The sequence below is a fragment of the Poecilia formosa genome, unplaced genomic scaffold (assembly GCF_000485575.1).
Source record: "Poecilia formosa unplaced genomic scaffold, Poecilia_formosa-5.1.2 Scaffold409, whole genome shotgun sequence".
NCBI lineage: Eukaryota > Metazoa > Chordata > Actinopteri > Cyprinodontiformes > Poeciliidae > Poecilia > Poecilia formosa.
This window is the reverse complement of record NW_006800348.1, coordinates 45663-61183: the sequence shown is the minus strand read 5'-3', so window position 1 is coordinate 61183 and position 15521 is coordinate 45663. Positions and strand designations below refer to the sequence as shown.

The window sequence follows — 15521 nt, the reverse complement described above, 5'->3', positions numbered from 1 at the left end:
TAATTTCTTAAAGTTACTTGTTCCATTGGCAGATTATTTCACTTAAAACGTGGCAAAAATATCTTGTGATAAGTGAAATTATCTGCCAATAAAACAAGCGCTCTTCAATCAATATTAAGGAGTTATCAACATTAAAAAAACTCCTATATCTTGCTAAAAAAATTTGCTCTAACTTAGTTTTGTCTTGTTTCAAGTGTACTGCATAATAAACTAGACCAGAAATACCTAGCAAGATTTTGTGTTTTTGCAGTTTACTTAGTGGAAGCAATTGTATTTTTGTTAGAGTTATCAAAGGCAGTTCGGCATATACAGTTACGGGCATGAATGCAAGAGTTTTAGAGTGTCATTTTGTAGATGTGGCATCTTCTACATGTCTTCATGCTGGTGTGACACAAGATGCTGGTGCTCTTTTCTATGGAATGATTTTCCAGACGTAACAAGGCTTGTTGTGGAAAATTGATTGTCCTGCTGTGCATGTAGAGCCACTCCACACCCATCCACAGTCTGATGCAAAAGGTAGACTGTGCATCTGTGGGAAACCTCAATACAGAGGTCTAATTTTCTAATTTTCTCTCAACTGTGAGAGACAGAATATATATTTTTAATTAAGCAAGAAAATCCCTTTGTATTGTTACTATTATTTCTATTTATTTGCAATCTATCTCTTGGAATAAGTATTTGATACAATATTTAAAAAAAACAACAACTTAGTATTTGGTACAGAGACATTTGTTTAAGATTCCAGAGGACAGATGCTTCCTGTAGCTCCTACAGAGTTATGTTGTTAGTGGATATCAGAGAATTTGAAAGTGAAAAAAAAAGATATGAAAGAGTCGCAAAAGTCAGCAGAGTGCATAAGGGAGGGGATGAATTTGGATTATTTTGGAATTTTGCTGAACAGAGAAAAGAGACTTAGAGTAACCTTCACTAGAACTGATTAAACCAGAGTAGCATGCGGATTTAGCTGAGACAATGCAGTCCTTATAAAGCAAAATTCGATTTTTGTATGAAAAAAATATCCATCATACCTTTACACTTCGCCCACCAATCTGAGTAGTTAAGGATGAATCTTTGGTTTTCTGTTATTTGGCCAAATTTTGACCCTAGCAAATGATCAGTGCAACATTTATCTAGTCTTGATTATGTTAATGTCTGATTTTAGTGGGTCTGTGTGAATTGTAGCTTCAGTTTCCTATATAATTATCCAATTATCTGTTTATATTAACAAACCACCTGACAAATGTTTAAAATAAAGTACAATGAATGCATAATAAAATATGAGAAATGTTTTTTTCTTTTGACATTCAAGCACTGTCAAATATGTTCCTATTGGTTCCACAGTAAAAACAACGCCTGGAAAATTTGATACAACATTCCACGTGCCACTTCTGTGTAACTTGTCTGGCTCATCTAATAGTAAAGTTCATGCTAACCGAGACGTGTTTTTTATTATTATTATTATTATTATTATTATGATTATTACAAGGAAGTGACACTCCCCCAGAAAGTGACCAATCAGAGTGTCGCTCTTCTTTAAAAATGTACGTGGATTTTTAATAGTTTGTAATAAACACTGATAAAACGTATTTTTTTCTTCGCTCTACTCAAAATTTAGATATATTATTTTTGATTGTACAAAAATGGCATCAAAAATAAGCACGTTTTAATGACGCTACAACGAATAGGTATGCCTTACGTGATGACGTATGCGTATGTTTTGACGGTAAAGTGTCAACGCACTGTTACTCAAGACCGACCGGTGAAGCTAGAGGAGCTATTTTTCCAAGATTACATAGGTAAATACTTATCATACAACCGTCGGCGAGGTGCTGCATCTTATTTTGTAACACAAAGTTCTAATTTCTCCTATAACTCTTGTATAAGTTCAACGTTAAAACTCAAAATTAGCACAAAGCTACAGTGAGCATGCGCGTGTAGCTTGTTAGCAGCTGTAGTTACCTAACCGCACAGGTTAGCTCAGTTAGCCTAACTTGACCGAGTTCCTGCGATGTTTGGATTAATTTGTTTGCCATCACGATAAAGAGGCATTAGTAGACATGAATATAACGCGTTTTTCTACCAGTTTTCTTGCCCCTAAAGGTAAAATATGGCAGAAATGTTCTAATAAATGTGTCAATGAATGCAATGAGTTTGTTTTAATATAATATCCACAGACTGGTTTCTATCATGGCGTTGAGGAGCACCGTGTGTCGCCTGTTGGTGAATCCCCACAGATGCGCCTTCTTCTCAGCCTCCAGAGCCCAGGGGACCGCTGCAGCGACCAGACCTGGTCAGTAACTAGTCTTCATACTGTCTGTTTGGTGTTTAAACTGGAACTGAAAGTCAGTGACTTTATTTAGTCACTGAAAGGGTTCCAAATAAAGAGTGCTCCAAAAGTGTACATAGCTACTGAGCCTTATCACAGTTTGCCATATTAATACCAGAAACTGTGTATGTGAATGCTCTGGAATAGTTCTAATTTGTTCATATTTTCTTTGGTTCAGGTCGGTTTGTAGCATGTTTGAACATTTATTCATTCAGATTTTCTGGTTTTGAATGATGTGCAGATTGAAGGATTTGTAGTTGTAGTTTTTTATTTTACTTTTTTTTTTTTTTTTTTACAATTTGGAGCTGCTAATTAGGATCTTCTTCTTTCTTGTCGTTTCCTGTTATGTTGCGCATAACGTTAACCGTTTCTGCTTGTATTTTTTGTTCCAGATGCAGAAAAGTCAGATCAGAGGGCTCGACCACGTATGTATCGACAAATGCTATGCATGTACTTTTTTTTTTGGAACTGAACACGTTTTCTGATTAGCTTAAATAATAAAAACAATAATTTCCTGTTTGTGGGTCCGGCAGCTAAAGTCCAGTTTGACTGGAGGGACGCCCTGGACCTGGAGGGCCAGCTGACGGAGGAGGAGATCCTCATCAGGGATTCCTTCAGGACGTACTGCCAGGAGAAGCTCATGCCTCGAATCCTGCTGGCAAACAGAAATGAAGGTCAGAGGTTTTTCCTCAAGATTTTTTAGGTCTACATTGAATAAATTGGTTCCCACATTTCAAAAATACATTTTGAATGGGCTTGTCCCATCACCATTTGGTAATTTTGTTTAGAAAATGATATAATAATATAAAAACCAGAGGAGAAGTTGAGGCTGCAACATAAAGAACTCCAAAATTCTGAGATAATTCCAGAAATTATCTAGAAAAAGTTGAGTTTGAAAACTTGAAAAGTTGCGAGAAAAAACGTAGAAATTCCAAGTTAATCAGTTTTATATTGTTTCTGTCTGTTAGTTATTTCCAATCAAATGAAATTTATTTGGCTCTCAGTTTGCTTTATATTGGGGAAACAAAACCTCTTTTCCAGCTTCAGCTGACGGGTTGTGTTACGTTTTGCTTCCAGTGTTCCACAGAGAGATTGTGTCTGAAATGGGAGAGATGGGAGTCCTGGGCCCAACGATTAAAGGTCAGTCTAAAACATTATAGGATAGTCAAATTTCCACTAATTTCTTGCTTTTTTTGAAACTTTATAAGGACACGTCTGGTTTCGTGTTTGCCGCTCAGGGTACGGCTGTGCCGGGACGAGCTACGTGGCGTACGGTTTGATTGCCAGGGAAGTGGAGAGGGTGGACAGCGGCTATCGCTCTGTCATGAGCGTGCAGTCATCGCTGGTCATGCACCCTATTAATGCTTACGGCACAGAGGAGCAGAAACAGAAGTACCTCCCAAAGCTGGGTAAGAAGAACTGAAGAGTTCGTCCATCAGCAGGTTTCTGGTGCTCATCCTCACTGATCAGCAGCAAAAGTCTAGAAGTTTCTGTTCTGCTTGCCGAGGTTTAAAATGTGTCAGCAGTCTTACACTCCTGCTGACCTGTACAGCTAAACCTGTCATGATAACACATCGCTGGACGATACATTGTCCCAGTAATTATTCTGATACACGATAATATTGTTGTTTTGAGAGCATTTAAGTTATATATTGATAACGGCATAATAATGCAATTTTGCCTCCTCAAAGACCAATAAACTTTAATTTTGTTAAGAACACTTAAGATATTTTACATTTCCAAAAAATAAAACGGAAATATAAAACACAACCAAAGGCATAAATAAAATAGACTATGATGTCTCTGTAAACAGTGCTCTATGCTAAAGGGACTGTAAAGGGGTACCATAAATAATGAAATCTTAACAATTATTTTCTACATCTGATGTTTTTTTTTATCATCTTAGGATTATTATATGTTTTAGTGAGTGACCCGTTGGTGTGTTGCAGCTCGTGGAGAGATCCTGGGCTGCTTCGGCCTGACGGAGCCCAACCATGGCAGCGACCCCAGCGGCATGGAGACCAGAGCTAAATATAACCCGTCCAGCCGCACCTACACCCTGAACGGCTCCAAGACCTGGTGGGTGGAGTCTGACTGACAGCATGATGGCGCCACACACAATGCAAAAATGCAACATTTTACCAAGTAGTTCTGGTCCAGTTTCTAGTGCAAGTATCGTAATGCTCCTAAGATAAGACTAAACTAACTTACAAATAACTTTTCAGCCAGAAATCAGAGCTTGTTTTAAGTCAGTAATTCCTTAATGTTGATGAAAAATAACTAGTTATAAGAGATGTAATCTAATTTTGGAAGGTAATCTGAGAATGTGTGAATATTAGAGGTATTTGACCTTGTTTATGTATTTGATTATTCAGTAAAACCCAGCGTCTGCAGTAAGGATGTATGATCATAGTTGTCCACACAGTGGCGCTCTTCACCACAGAAGCTCTATATGTGAAATGCTGAAATATTTACGTGTTTATTAATACATTTATGTACTTTAATTTGTGCTACATTTTCTAATTGGATTAAAACTACAAGATTTAGGGAAGGCACACAGTAGAATTATTAACATTTTCTCTATTTTTTTCTCCACAAATAAGAAGCCTGTCATTGTATTAACATACGCAGCTCATTTCTGTGGAGATATAAGTCTTAAATTTGATTCATAAAGGTATTAAAATGCTTTAAATTCATGTAAAACATTAAGTTGCCTTTTAATATGTTAATGGCCTGTTGATGGCCTGTAGAAACCCTGGTTGAATTCACTGAATTGTATATTTTCGGTAACACTCATCAGCACACTGGGAATGACTCTTCCCGGTGCGTTGTGTGTCTGATTTACGTGCCTCTCTACCTTTTAGGATCACCAACTCTCCGGTGGCGGACGTGGCCGTGGTCTGGGCTAAATGCGACGACGGGAAGGTCCGCGGCTTCATCCTGGAGCGTGGCATGAAGGGCTTCTCCACCCCAAAGATCGAAGGGAAGTTCTCCCTGAGGGCATCGGCCACTGGGATGATCATTATGGATGAAGTTGAGGTTCCTGAGGAGAACCTGCTTCCTAAAGCCGCCGGCCTAGGCGTGAGTAAAGGGCCAAAACGAATGCCTTTAAAGTCCGTTCTTTAGGACTGTTCAGTTTGTAATCGTGCCTCTGCAGGGTCCATTCGGCTGCCTGAACAACGCCCGTTACGGTATCGCATGGGGTTCTCTGGGAGCGGCAGAGTTCTGCTTCCACGCGGCTCGTCAGTACACCCTGGACAGGTCGGAAAGCGTCTGCTGCCGAGAACTGAAACCGGGACATTTTTATCGTTTTATTAATTTAACTTGTATCGTTTTGTGGGGGTTTTTGTCTTTTGTTTTCTTCACCAGAATCCAGTTTGGTGTCCCTCTGGCCCGGAATCAGCTGATGCAGAAGAAAATGGCAGACATGTTGACGGAGATCACCATCGGTCTGCAGTCCTGCCTGCAGCTGGGCAGGCTTATCGATGAAAAAAAGTAAGAACTTCAAAGAGACTTAAGTCGGTCATCTTTAATGCGAAGAACATCCGATGAGAGGTTGGGCAGAAATAAAAACCTGCCGGTGTTTTAACGACAGAGCAGCGCCGGAGATGATCTCCATGCTGAAGAGGAACAGCTGCGGTAAAGCTCTGGACATCGCCAGGCAGGCCAGAGACATGTTGGGCGGCAACGGCATCGCCGACGAATACCACGTCATCCGCCACGTCATGAACCTGGAGGCCGTCAACACGTACGAAGGTCAGATGCTAAAATATTCATAAGTATCGTATTCATTTAATATACTTTTGATCATTTACATGTTCTAACATCAACACGTAAAAAGCTCAGCCCTTTCTGCTTGACTTCACATCAACACAGTGTATTTGATCTGTTTTCTTTTAATTATTCGATTAATAATTGGATAGAAAAAAGGTGTTTAATAGGACTATTTTGTTTTTGAGTCTGTGTCTAGTTATCCATTAATCGATTATTAATTCAGTTGACGATTGTTTCAGCCTTTTTTCGACATGCAATACGCTGTCACTAATAATCTAGATATTGTTATAGATTTGTTTAGTTTCGGCCATTGTTTACTAGATTTATAGATCTGCCTTTTCCCATCAGGTACTCACGACATCCACGCCCTGATCCTGGGCAGAGCCATCACCGGCTTGCAGTCCTTCACCGTTGGCAAATGATCCAAATGATCCAGCTCTCAACAAACAATTCTGTGGAAGGAAATGACATTCTAATTACAAGTCTGTTTCTTAAAAAAAAAAAAAGAAAACCCAATATAAACTTCTCTCTCGTTTGTAGAAAATCACAACGATTTCCTTCAAACGATTTCCTTCAAACGAGTTCCTTCGTGTGTTTTAATCGAACAAATCGTCTTCTAAAGAACAGATCTAGTTCTTCAGTTGTGCGTGAAAAGAGAACGAGTTTAAAAAGCTATAGATTTGTTGCTGTTTTGGTCCTGCAGTTATAAAAGCAACAAAGCGTGAGTACCCATTGTGTGTTTGTGATTGCTTATGTGTCATTAATGGAGCAGAAATTGTTACAGGAATTATGACTTCATGCACTTTACACACTGTAACACTAAAATGTTGGCCTGCAATCATTTGAACGGATAAACCTTAAAAGCATCTGTTAGACGTGTGGAGAATGTCTGTATATAACTGAGACATGAATAAAATCAATTTCATAGCTGTGTGTTCACTGGAAATGACTTTGGAGTCCTCTGGACTTGATAAAGTTCTGTACAGGTTCAGGCCTTTTACCATCGAAATGAATTCGGCAAAGGGACAAATACCATACAATTTGGGTTTTTAATGACGTGTTAATTGGGGCGACTACAAATACCTTTCAACTAATTTCAAAGTGAAAAATATATTTTTTCTAATCCACATGTGGTTCAAATTATGCATGACAAATTTCAGGGTTTTTGTGGGTGCTTTGCCTTGAAAATGCTTGAATAAAAAAAAAAATAAAGGCGTTTTTCAAACCATTTTACAAGATTTGGAAAATGCTTAATATTGATATTCAAACTGCAGAGTTTTTTAAATAACATTGTCATAAACTTTGAGCAGGAAGGTAATTTTATCTTAAATTAATTTGTTCAATAAATATGTATCATCACGAATGGCTCATGTTTCAGTTTTAGTATAATAGTTATTTTTTTCCTCCAAAGGGCTTGAATTTTACTATAGGGATGATTTATGACTATTAAGTGTCATAATAATTTTGTAATTAAGTTCCACCTAATTAACCAACCACATTTTGTAGTTTTCAAACTAAAGGTTTAGCTTCCTAACTAAATATTTAATTTGAAAGCTAAATATATTGTTTGTGAACTAGTGAATTAAATACTGAATTTTGGAACTCTGACTGTTCGTGTCAGTCATAGTGTATAAATGTATAAATAACATGGTGAACAAATGACTGAAAAATCAACCCCCCTCATTTTTTTCTCTATGACAGGGTAAATAAACCAAAATATTGCTGTCATAGTCCTGAGTGCAGAACAGATCATCTCTGTTCCTCTGTAAATCCAACAAGGTACGACGGACGTATGAGAGCAGATCCGTGTGTCTGCTGCTGCTTTTTACTGAGGGGAATTGAAGAGCAAATCCCTGTCAGTACATGCTTCTTATGTAAGAAAATGACTTTCATTTTCATCCCTTTCTTTTTGTCTTGACTAAAAGCTTTTAATCTTTTTGGGAATGCGTAGATGTGACTCCCTGTGACGAAATTTCACCCCCAAACGGACTTTTGTCCTCTGCGTCATTTCAGTCAAGTGGGAAGTGATGTGGAGAAGCCCAACAACAAACGGCAGCTATGTGAGGATAATTATGTTTATAATCTCAAGTAATCTCATCTGGATTAGAATCACAGCAGGGTTCAAAACTGTCAAAATGAGATCTCCAAATGACAGGGTTCAAATACAAATCTTACAATCCATTTATATAGGGATCAAATATGCTAATGTTCTGTTTAAACCAAAATAAGGGGTTAGAACTCGCCATTGGGATTTGTGAGTGGCATTACAGCAACAAATGTGTGGCAGGCTATAGCACATTTTTGGGATTTAAATTCAGATTGTGGTGGATGCAAAGTTCTAATTTTTTTGGTGATTGACAGCGTTAAGACCCGCCTCCTGGCTTTGATTAGTTGTTTCTAGTTAGCACTGGGAGAAGCTGGAAGAGCTCCATTTTTTTTTTTCACAGATTGTCTCACATCACACTGTCGGCACATAACTGCAGTTTTAACAAATATGCAAAAAAAAAAGTAAATGTAAAAACATTTTGCTAGCAAATGTCAAACATTGTGAAGTTTTAATTATTGTTATCAAATGTTAGCAAAATGCCATTTTGAAGCCAGAAAAATTAAATGCAACTTCTCTAAAGTTAAAACTCAGTTTCACAAAAATAATGTAGATGTTTGGGTGTTGAACTGGACCGTTCAAGGTCGATATCAAGCTAATTTCCTGTTAGCATCTCCACATATCTTTTCGATAAACATTACTTTTTCAAGTGACATGCAAACATATCTTTGTCTTGACTTATTTTTCTTCAACTTCTTAATATTTCTTGTCTCTACCCTGAAGGACAAGTTACTTTTTGCGAGATTATTTTCGTCTAGTTACTTTCCACAGGTGCTTGGCACGCTCTTATCAGTGAAGCGTGACCCGGCGCTGCCACCAGAGGGAGCCCAAGAACAATCCTTTTTCTTCTTGCATATGGACTGATTTCCACATGGTCTGTTTCATATTATTGTATAATGAAATTGCTTGTTTCTCTTAATATAATCATGTAGAAATCATTAAAAAACAACAAAAAAAAAAAAAAAAAAACAGTTCCACAATTTCCCTGCTGCCCCCTGTTTAAAATGAAACCATCGAAAACAGCTTGGAAAAAGCCTCTAGACATGGCTGACGCCTGGGTAACATGCTTTGAAAAGCCGGAGCCAGACATGAGTGACGAGAAGCAGCTACATGAAGGATGCTAGAAGTGGGCGGAGCTAACAGGTTGCATGTCAGAGCGCGCGGGGCGCTTCACATCAGCCGCGCGCTCACTAGAGAGCAACAAATCACAGCCGTGACTTCTGCTTTGAGGTTCCGCTGAGACAAACACGTTTTCCTCGCGCCGATGGTTTGGATACATTTAAAACTCAGAGGAGAGATGGAAAATATAACAAGCTTCTACTTCCAGCCATTTTTATAAATGTTGCAGAAAAATAGAATTTATCCATCTTCGTTTGGACTGGATTTTTAAATATTTGGAAAATGCTTTTCTTTTAAAGAAGGAGACCTCCTCAGAGATCTTTATTATGAATGCTTATAATTTTACCATCTTGAACTCCACCTATGACGCACAAGCCTACCCGTTCTCGGGGACTTTAGACGACCCTCTGTACAAGCAGTACAAACCCCCCGTGAAGGAGCTCATCCCGCTGCCGAAGGGAGTGCTGTACCTGATCATGGCAGCCCTGGTGGTCGTTGGGGTCGCCTATGCCATCGTCGGTCATCTCATCAAGGACCTGGCCATTGACATAGCAGGTACTGAGTCTTTCCAAGATGCGATTTTAATCACATTGTTGTTTCAAGAAGTCAACTTGAACTCAAACTCATCATTGACTAGAAAGTGCTAGTGATTTTGGTTTTTAGATAATTAAGTCAGGGTTTTTTCAGGGTAGTTTGATTTAATAATTCAGTCCATTTTGAGCCCCAGTTTTAAATTATTATGGATTTCCTATAATCCAAAGAGTTCTAAAGTTTTCACACCCCTGTTAAAAATGACATGTCTGATTTTATGACAAGACATGAGACTATGTTTTCTGTAACAAAACCAAATCTCAAATCAGCACAGCCTTATAGTTCTTGATTGTTTTATTTGGAATCACACATCAGAATGCATGCAAAACACAAAATTATTTTTTTTGTTTACAGCACATATATAGTGACATGAACATTTGGTTCTAGTAACTTTGCTGCGTAGCATAAAGTTCCACTGTGCTAGTTGATTTTTAAGTAACTTTTCCACATTTGCATTAACTAAGGTCATAGTTTGTACAAAGAAGGAAAAATTCAAAAAGTTCCACATCATAATTAATGCACCATGGAACAATAAATATAGTCACTTGGAAACTAAATTCTTAGCTTTGGGACACCAGTTTGTCACAAAAAGCTCATAAACACAGTGAAACATGTTGGTGGTACTTTGTGTCGATACACTAATAAAGTTAAGATGCTCCAAGAAAAGAATTAGCAACTAAGTTATTGCACCTTTTATACATTTTTCTTCTCATATTTATAGTTTTCTTTTATGACACTGCTGCCTCTGTTTTATGTGATGTTAGGGTATAGTGCATGATCTATACAGTCAGTAGCAAAATGTTACAGTTGATGTCATACATAAGGGCAAGTATGGCAAATGTTTCTAAATTAGCAATACTTTATTGTTCCCAAAGGAATATTTGCTAATTTCCTGACAAGCTACTCCATTCTACTTAAAATTGCAAATCCAAATACAATCATAAATGGTATACATTTTTAAAAAGTGTGATGCAAGTAATTCTAATATGACCTAAATATACAAAATAATAATAATAAGTATGTACATGGACATATGTAAATCCTGGAAGATCTGATGATGATGAATACGTTTATGATCTTGACATGGCTAAAAATGAAAATGAGCTTTACACCCCTGAGCTAAACGCTGTATTTTCTGACCCTGTGTGCAATAGGAAAAATCAACAATATTTGCTTTTAAAATGTATTAAAAGGTGTACGGCCTTTCAAATGCATCATTAAATCCAATATCTAATGTGATGAGTTCAGGCACCGGAAGCTAAAGAGCGAACCGTCGTCGACAGGATTCAGATTTTGCTCGAGTACATCAGGGTGTATAATAATCATCTTAATACCTAGATAACATTCATTCAGTCTGAAAGATTAATCCCATTTCATAACAGCGCTTCCCATCCGTTTATTTGTTTTATATTTTTGCATCATCATCATCATCATCATCAGTTTAACCTCGCTGCCTGTCTCGGTCAGATTGCTTGCTGGGGCCTGCCGGGGACGAGGAGAAGAACGTGGACACGAACCAGCAGTACGCCATGGGCTTCGGCCACCCTCCGCACCCCTTCGCCCACAACGCCTTCCACGTGTGGGACCAGGACGACGTGGTCATTCCCCTGTCTCCGGAGGACAGCCCCCAGACCAGCCCGCTGCTGCTGGCCGCCATCCCCTACATGCCGACCTTCATGCCACACCCGCACAGCCCGCCGGGCCACAGCCCTCTGGGTCCCTCAGACAGTCCGGGACCCATCAGGGAGACCACCGTCCTCCCGGGGGATTTCTGAGTCAGATGACTGCGTCCTGTGTGTGTTAACTGTGCGAGAACACGTGAGATGATCTGCAGCGGAAAGACTGCAATGGCCGATTGATGTTGTGCCGTCACGATTTTTACGGGAAGTGCTGTAAATTTGGATGTGCTGTGAAGCAGATTTAATCAGTTTTTGCTTTATTTCTGATCAGATTTAAATGTTTCAGATCATCCAGTAAATTCAAATGTTAGACAATCTGAGTAAACACAAAAATCAGCTTTCTGATCATGATTTTTTTTTTTTTTGTTGTTGTTTTAAAGGGGCGGTATTATGCAAAATCAGCTTTGAGCTTAACATTATAACATTATTCCCTCAAAGACATTCCTGAAGTGTCGCTTTGATTCTTTCAGGCATGTCTGAGAAATCTTTTAATCTCCATGGCAACCATTGAGCTGTGCAAAACATTCGGTGGACTTAGCTCCGCTCTCGAGACACAGCTCCTCCTCTGAGTTGCAGTTTCCAAGCCTCACAGAGCAGCCTGTGCTCTGTGAGGCACAGGCTGCACAGCATGCTCAGCTCCTTCAGACTAGCTAGCAGCAATTAGCAAACACCTGGAGGAACTGCAGAATCTGCTGAGCTACTTAAATGAGCCACTTCTCAGTGCAACAATTGAAAAACATTGGTAACGACATAGAGGAGCCATGCTGTGATGACTTTCTGGAGGCAGAATGTTGGCCAAATGTTTTTAGACATATTTCATTATAGCACTTATATAACAACTGTAGAACATACTTACTTGATTGTGCTATAAAATGGCACTGTGTGCCTGGAAAATATATAACACTGCTTTCTCTTTTCTCTGTAGAGTTTTGTTATTCCCCAGACAAAAACCAAGAGTGGTAACTTCTATACTTCTTGGAAGAAATACTTTCTGTTCGGGTTGACAGACTGCTCCGTCTGTTCTGGCTTTATAATCCATTTATATGACAAGAGATTAGCTGTAAAAGTCAGAGGACCGATATAGATGTTTTCATATTAAAAAGGCATGTTGTACATACGAAATGCACTCCTTCTGCGTGGTGCTTGTTGAGGTTACGTAATTGGAGGTTTTGGAAGTTTCCAAAGCTGCTTCCATCCTATTAAGACACACCGACTGGCTGCCGGCGCTCTGCTGAGTGTTATTTCAAGGCACTGAGAGATTAGCGTAAGAGGAAGACTTAACGGAGTTCTGGCGATTCAGCATGTGTGCACACGAGACGCCTTAATCCGACATTCCTTATCGCAGGTGTCGCACGCAGCCGTGGATTCCCTCGGTCTGACCCGAGCCAAACAATGCGGCTTATGGCACCGAGGCATCCGAGGCTTGCTAGCTAGCGAGGTTAAGCTGTTGTCAAATACCAGCTCGCGGAAGCTCCAGGGCTTCTTAAGAAGAGGGGAAAATTGGAAATCCCTGCTTATCTTTGCAGCTGTTTTCCGAACCTCCTTCTAGAAGGTTTGCTGAAAAACAGCGCCCTGCGGAAGAATTTGTGCCGTCTAACTCCACAACATTTTTGTGTGTTTCAGCAAAGTTTCATATGACAGACTAAGAGTAGGACTCAAAGTGGAATAAAAAGGAAAAGACGTTCTTCAATTTAATTCAGAGAAAAGAAATAGGTAATAGTAAGTTGACGGGAAACAGCCTGGCGAGAGAGAGGGAAGGCGAGCAGGAAATTGCCCGAGACCGGAAGTCGGACCCAGGAGGACTAGCCTCTACACTTGGTGCACGCGCTCAACCTACTGAGCCACCGGGCGTCCCGGAAACTCGGTTTTAAAGATTACTATGATAAAACGAAAATAGACTAAAAGAGCAAATTGGCTCATGTTCATATAGATTTCAAATTAATACTCCATTAAAACTCGAGTTTTAAATTTATGGTTATCCTGCTGGAAAAAGGTTCTTTCTTCAAAAATTGACCTTTGTTTAGTTTTTCCACTTTTCCTGTTCCTACTCAAATCATCACCAGAGCATAATCGCGCCTCCCTCATGTTTCACTATGGGGTTTGGTGTAGTCAGCCCTTTATAGTTAGTTTTGGTTTGGTTTGGTAGTTCTATGTTTGCTGCAACAGTCTTATGGCATTCTGTCAACAATATCTGCACTTTTAATTAACCATATAATAGTGCAATTTGACATTTTGAAAATAAATTAGCTTAATGGAAACAGCCGACATTCTTGAAAAATAAGGGAGAAAATAATTAGTTGTTAAATAAAACATTTTAGCGCTAGGACGTGGCGGTTTTCAGCCCCGAAACTGGTTTATTTCACAAAACTGCGCATCACACAGGTCACGTGAACAACCGGATGCTGCCATTGGCGCAAACCACAAAGACTACGACGACAGGAAGTAGTTGAAAGATGATGCACAAACGTTTTGCACACATTTGTAGTGGAGACACAGCTAATGGCTTTGTTCTTGTTACTCTAAGACCAAAATGTCTCATAAAGAGATTTCTCCACTTGAGCAATGAATCTCTGTTGCTCCTTTAGAGAAACCAATGCTTATTTGATGAAATCACTAACATCTACTCGCCTAACTTGTCAAATTAAATTACACACAGTTGGACTGTGTTCAGTAATAATTCAGTGGCATCAAAGTAAAGCATGAGCTTACGGAGGTAACCCAACGTCTGACCTCTCTCTGAACTTTCCTCTCGAGCAACAAGCGGATAACGGAGGTACTACGTTGGGGCATGAATGAGACTCAGCAGGCAAACTCAGGCGCAGCAGTTCCTTTTATTCTGTGAGGTTATTCTGGAGGAAAACGTTGAAGTGAAAGATGACTTGATAAAGCAATGCCACTGAAGAAGGTGTTGGAAAAAATACATATCCATGTAGGTGGGGATCATGTCTAACCCCGTTCTGGTCTTCACAACCCCTTCCAAGAAGCTGGAAGGACAGATTTAATCCAATATTCTTAGAATCCCAAGCAGATACGTCTGCCAGACAAACAGATCTAGCAGAGAGAATAAAAATAGGGTAGTAATTGGCATTAGGAAAGAAAAAAAACAAAACAAAAACAGAATACGTGACAGTCTGCAGTCACAGTTGTTTTGGGACTTTGTCAAGTTTTGACACCGAGTAAGGCAAAAATAGTTGACTCAGAAATCAGGATGAGCAAAAATTGAATCTGCTCAAGTTTGGAACAACAAATCAATTGAAGAAAGTTTTAACACTAAAGAGTTCAGGAAATCCGTCCCTTTAAATAATGCAATGCCTGCTTTGTTTCGAGCACCGAAAGGTTTTTATGGACCATTTTAGATAAATGGATAATAATAAATAAGGAAGAGGATAAAGAGCCGCTCCAAAAAGAAAATAAAAAAATATTTCAGACTTTTTATTTCTCAAAATTCTGACTTTTGATCTCAAAAAGTTTAAAATTAGAATTCTGAGAAAAAAGTAAATTCTATTTTTGTTGTTTTTCCAGTGACCGTAATGCTTTTCTGAAAATAAATTGGTGACATTGCTTCAACTTTGAGTTCCTAGAGCAAAAGTTTTCACACTCAACAGGTTTTGAAGTGTACTTGCATTCAGCTCTCGCTCTTACTCTCACATTCATAAATGAAATCCAGTGTGCAACATGAAAAACTAAATAAAAAAAAAAACATAACCTTTGGTGCTAAAACCCCATTCCTAATTCTAAATTAGCTGCCTTTCATTCTGTGAGGTTATTCTGGAGGAAAATGTTGAAGTGAAACGTGTTTTATAGTTGTGGCTTTCCAACATCACAGAGATTAGGCTAACCAGTTTATTTTAAAGGTGTTTGAATAGCTTTTTCAAGGAAATATATTGGTGTATGCGACAAAACAGACTTTTTAAATAATGACAGGTGA

At 38.9% G+C, this 15521-nt stretch overlaps 1 protein-coding gene across 2 annotated transcripts; it reads left to right on the top strand.

The window, feature by feature from the left end:
• The first annotated feature begins 1685 nt into the window (after positions 1 to 1685).
• On the top strand, positions 1686 to 7027 carry gcdhb (glutaryl-CoA dehydrogenase b). Of its 2 annotated transcripts, none has more exons than XM_007576512.2 (12): positions 1686 to 1796; positions 2175 to 2290; positions 2719 to 2751; positions 2860 to 3000; positions 3404 to 3466; positions 3565 to 3735; positions 4276 to 4405; positions 5191 to 5407; positions 5484 to 5587; positions 5696 to 5821; positions 5922 to 6082; positions 6449 to 7027. In XM_007576512.2, the coding sequence occupies exons 2-12, from the start codon at positions 2188 to 2190 to the stop codon at positions 6520 to 6522; spliced, it is 1323 nt and encodes a 440-aa protein (XP_007576574.1). In that variant the 5' UTR covers positions 1686 to 1796; positions 2175 to 2187; the 3' UTR covers positions 6523 to 7027. The 2 variants fall into 2 exon arrangements, with proteins under 2 accessions (XP_007576574.1, XP_007576575.1); XM_007576513.2 differs by lacking the exon at positions 1686 to 1796 and adding an exon at positions 2001 to 2100.
• Positions 7028 to 15521: the final 8494 nt, after the last annotated feature.

Coding starts and splice junctions, on each gene's coding strand:
- gcdhb (XM_007576512.2), top strand. CDS start 2,188: ATGGCGTTGAGGAGCACCGTGTGTCGCCTGTTGGTGAATCCCCACAGA. Junction 2,752..2,859: donor AGATCAGAGGGCTCGACCAC/GTATGTATCGAC, acceptor TGGGTCCGGCAG/CTAAAGTCCAGTTTGACTGG. Junction 3,001..3,403: donor GCTGGCAAACAGAAATGAAG/GTCAGAGGTTTT, acceptor TTTTGCTTCCAG/TGTTCCACAGAGAGATTGTG.